General features: G+C 39.9%; 1 protein-coding gene across 1 annotated transcript in view; it reads right to left on the bottom strand.

The window, feature by feature from the left end:
• The window catches only part of si:dkeyp-19e1.3 (USP6 N-terminal-like protein), a 54,353-nt gene that overhangs the window by 3,063 nt on the left and 46,789 nt on the right, over positions 1 to 4,501 (bottom strand). The window contains exons 9-13 of the mRNA XM_067437243.1: positions 3,655 to 3,775; positions 3,457 to 3,551; positions 3,307 to 3,372; positions 2,117 to 2,216; positions 1,574 to 1,726 (exon numbers count right to left, since the gene is read on the bottom strand). Of these exons, the coding sequence (XP_067293344.1) occupies positions 1,574 to 1,726; positions 2,117 to 2,216; positions 3,307 to 3,372; positions 3,457 to 3,551; positions 3,655 to 3,775 (535 nt within the window). The remainder of the gene's footprint in view (positions 1 to 1,573; positions 1,727 to 2,116; positions 2,217 to 3,306; positions 3,373 to 3,456; positions 3,552 to 3,654; positions 3,776 to 4,501) is intronic.

The following is a 4,501-nucleotide window of genomic DNA, read 5'->3' as shown; positions in this document are numbered from 1 at the left end:
CTACAAGACAAACCCAGAAAAGACATTTGTTGTAACTGTCTAAAATTTTATTAAAAAAACAGGATGAGGAAAAAAAGAACATAGGTTTTCTAAACAACTAGGGGATATAAATGGCTTTGTCAAAGCTTCTCCTTATAGCATCAGACTGTAAAACTTATATTTTTGGGTTCTAACTGGAACCTTTTCCAGTTTTAGGAGTCTACACAGACACCAAATACATTCAGAATAGAATTATAAAGTACATCTAGTGAACACAATGGCCCTCATTTATCAATCTTGCGTAGAAACTGGTGTATATGTTGGCGTAAGATTATGCTTACACTCCTCTCATCGCCTGATTTATGAAGCTGTGCGTACCTCTGCAATCCAGGTGTACGCAATACCTGCCCTTGATAAATGCCGCGGCTGAAAACGATCGTCATTAGAATAACACGCCCCTATATATTCAAGTCTCCGCCTCCCCCACGCCCTCATTTTACGCCATGGACAAACAGAAGTCGGCAAAGAAGCGAAACTTCTCCGACGTGGAGATCGGGCGCGCTCAATCATCTCACTACTCCACTAGTCAGGGCACTGATTAGGACATAAGTCAATGGGCTGACTCCCTGATCAGTGCTCTGACTACTGAACTAGTGAGATGATTGAGACGCGCCCATCGAGACCATCACCAGGGAAGTGGAAAAAAACCCCGAAATTGTTTTATTTGGGAGTTTAAAGAGTGGAATTAAAGGCACCTACAAAAACAAAATATGGACACAAATAACGAGTACTGTTAATAGTGTGGAGGTTGAGAAGCGCACTCCAGCAGTTTAAAGCTGTTTGGATGAGAAATTACCATCACTGCATTATTTTACAGCACGTTTTGAAAAAATTAGCATTTAATTTCGTATCACGGCACATGTATTGGGGTGTAAAATAGTGATGATGATGTGGTGTGGAGTAAGATTCATTCACATTAATAATTACATGACGATTTGTAAGATTCTTCTTATGATTATTATTCTTAATGACGCTTGTTATTCAGAAGAAGAGTGTCGTTTTTATTGATTTTATTATTAATTAAAAGAAGAAGGTCATTTTTATTATTTTGTCAGTCTGAATTATTTTAGTCCCAGTCCATGTGCAGCTGCCGGGCCAGGCGGGCCTGAAACGTCAGATAAAGCGCACAGGCTCGCGACTGGAGGAATACATATGCCTACAAATCAAACGCTTTGGTAAAGTCACACAAATTAAACATTGACGTTCATGTTGCACAAAAGTAAACACTGAATGTTGTTGTTGTGGTTTTTAACAGTGGGTCATATAGCATATCTTGTCAGTGCGTTTTGTGGTGTTAGGAATTGCTTTTCTGCGCATTTTCCCACTAACTCAAACGTGCGTACACCACCTCCTGAGCTGGCGTAGGATTTGAGCGTGCCATACGCCAACGTCCATATTGATAAATCTCAAAGTCACCTTGGGTTTGGGTGTACGCAAGGTGTACGCTGGAAATTTGGTGTACGCACTTTTGATAAATGAGGGCCAATGTCCTCAATTATACTCTCTGGTATTTGCACAGAATTAAGTTTTTTACCTGGAGGAGGGAGGTCAAGCTTCATCCTGCGGAGTTCTGACATAGACGACTGTAGTTGCTCGATAACAACATCATCGCTCATGCTGAAGGAGGAAACAATACGGTCCTGCAGAAACTCCCTCAGGTCCTCCAGAGACATCTTCAGAAGAATCTCTGAAAGGAAGAACAAAGCTTTAGTCTTTATAAAACCAAATTAATCTCATCTACACTACCCATATAGCAGCAGAATATTGGTTGACACTATATCTAGGAAGCTCATGTACTACCACTACAAACGCTTTTGGTTTTTTAGCGCTACTGCCCAGACTAAATATAACATTATTTAATGTTCAATGGTGCAATGATAATCATTTATGAATAACCAAAAATGGGATTTGTATAGCTACCAGCTCTCAGTAACCCAAGCATTAACCACGATACAGTTCTGCGTTGTAACAGTAATAGCTCATGGATTGTCCATTGTGGATTCTGAACCTTCAATTACCAGGCCAGATATTTAACCATTAGGCTACAGAGATCCACCAAAGTGGAAAACTTACTTACTTTTGTACAATTTAAGGAGAGTATAGGCCATGGCGGTTAGAACCTTTTCTCCCTCTAATATGTAGATGTCCCAAAGACGTAGGGTGAGTGTGAAGGGTGTCTATGTAGTAGAAACACAACAGAGGCAAGTCATCATCCGGCTAAGCAGAGCTCCAACATGAATAAAACATTGGCAAGATTTTTCTAAGGGCTTCAGCCTAGCCATATAAATCTTTTAGCAGATAATGTTTCCAGTCTTTTTCACACGAAAACTCGCTGTAGGCGAGTGACGTGATTCTCTTCCTTGAATATTCGGCAAAGAGATGCATTTGGAATGGATTGTCCTGGCCTAGCAAGGGACAAATAAGCTAGTACAACTGAACCTTTTGTCCTGGCCTGGATTGGATCAAAGGAGAGGGGTTCCAGATAGATAGCGGGATTGCAATTTCACAATTTATCTATGCCTAAAAGGTACATATTAGTACCTTAGGCCCCGTCCACATGAAGCCAGCGCTTTCCCAATCCAATCTTTTTTTGTCCTCGTTTCATGAAATATCTGCGTCCACACGAGATTACCGAAACCGACTAAAAACGATGTAGTTTCTATGCCAGGCCAGTGTGTGGCGATGTAATTCTGCCACAGAAATACACTAAAAACGGAGAAGAAGAGTTGGGGCTGGAAGGGGTATAGCAGTGGTTGGAGGTGAGGCAAAATCTCACAATAAAATAACAATAAATACATTTGCTACTTAACAGATGTGTTTTACTAATGCCTACACCTACCCCAACCCAAAAAATACCCTTACAATAATGCAGATACGTTAATTAAATGACGCAATATTGATGTGCGCATGCCCAGTGGCCGTAGTTGTATCCCTTTAACTCTTCACCGTGGTGGACGTAGTGTGATGGCATCACCGTTTCAGAAAATATACGGATTCGTTGTACACACGAAAATGGAAGATTGCCGTTTTCAGATTTATCCACTTTGGGACCCGGTTTCAGAAAATATCGGATTCATGCTTCTAAAACGCCGGATCCGTGTGGACGAAACGCTGATACAGTACAAAATTTATACATATACAGCTAAACGCGTCTCCGTGTGGACGGGGCCTTAGTGTAGTAATATGTGCTCTGATGGTCCCACTATAAACCATTTAAGAGTAAATAACAATGGTGAAAATGTTGACCAGTTGAAAAGTATGCCTCACCCTGTCAATAAAACACTGAAGGAACCATTTGGTTGAGTAGATACCAGTGGACATCTGTTCCTTATCCTGAGTTGAAGACAACATTTAAAAAAATGATTACTTGTATTTTGTTAAAGCCAAGCAGGTTAAGGTTAAAATAAGAAATCTCACCAAGTGTTTTCTGAGTTTTGGAAGGAGTTTGGACAGTATTTGGTCATGGTGAAGCTGAAAACGCTGGAGTTTGGGAAAGCCTGGGATGAAGAATCCTTTTAGAAACCACAGAGAAAAACAGAGATGTATCTATAATTACAGCACGCTCTACAAAAACAAAAGGCATGTCTGTTTATCTAGATCGTGAAAGAGACTCACCATGCATTGCATGTTTCTGATTGGTCAGTAGCTGTGATAAGGCCCAGAATGCATCTTCCTCGTTCATGTACATGAGCAGAATGGCAGCTATCTGGCTCATCCCCTGACAGTAGCTCACTTCCTACACAAAGCCACATAAACAGCAGTTTTGTGTAAGTTAAAAAACATCAAACAAAATTCAGAAGTAGAGAATGGCCTAAACCCTAAGGAAATAATAATGCTCATTTGACTTAATTACAAAACATTTATTGGTTCTGTACTACTACTGCCATAGAAAAAGAATATCTCCAAAGAACGTCTCCTGATTCTCTCCACCTTTCTTTTTACAATCTCTTTCCCCCCTCCATCGTCCTCCTCTTGCCCAGCTGACCCACTTTGCACATTGGGAAGGAAAAGGAATATGCTACCATTTCCTGTCTCTTTGGGACCGACACACTCCTCATTTTTACAAACAAGGAAATATATGTGCATCTAATGTTCCAGCAGTTTTGTCAAACATCCTGTCTAACCATCATATATAAATATATATAAACAATGATTCTATGCACACAGGGTGTAATCTCCAGTTCTCAAGAACCAGATAATCAATCAAAAATTTTAATCCAAGATTTCTCTTATTTTATCCATCTTTAATACTTTTTTTTTTTTTGCTGAGCTCAGCACAATGTATTCTTGGGATTACCTTCTTCACAAACAATACTCCCCTGGTTTCACAGACCAGGCTTAAGTCAAGTCCCAGACTAAAATTCACGTTTGATCTGTTTTAAATGAAACTAACTTGGACTGACATTTCATAAAGGTGCCCTAGAATGAGTTGAAACAATATGTTAAATATGTGGCTTATTTA

The sequence above is a fragment of the Pseudorasbora parva genome, chromosome 25 (genome assembly GCF_024679245.1).
Source record: "Pseudorasbora parva isolate DD20220531a chromosome 25, ASM2467924v1, whole genome shotgun sequence".
Classification (NCBI taxonomy): domain Eukaryota; kingdom Metazoa; phylum Chordata; class Actinopteri; order Cypriniformes; family Gobionidae; genus Pseudorasbora; species Pseudorasbora parva.
This window is presented reverse-complemented; position numbering and strand designations above follow the sequence as displayed.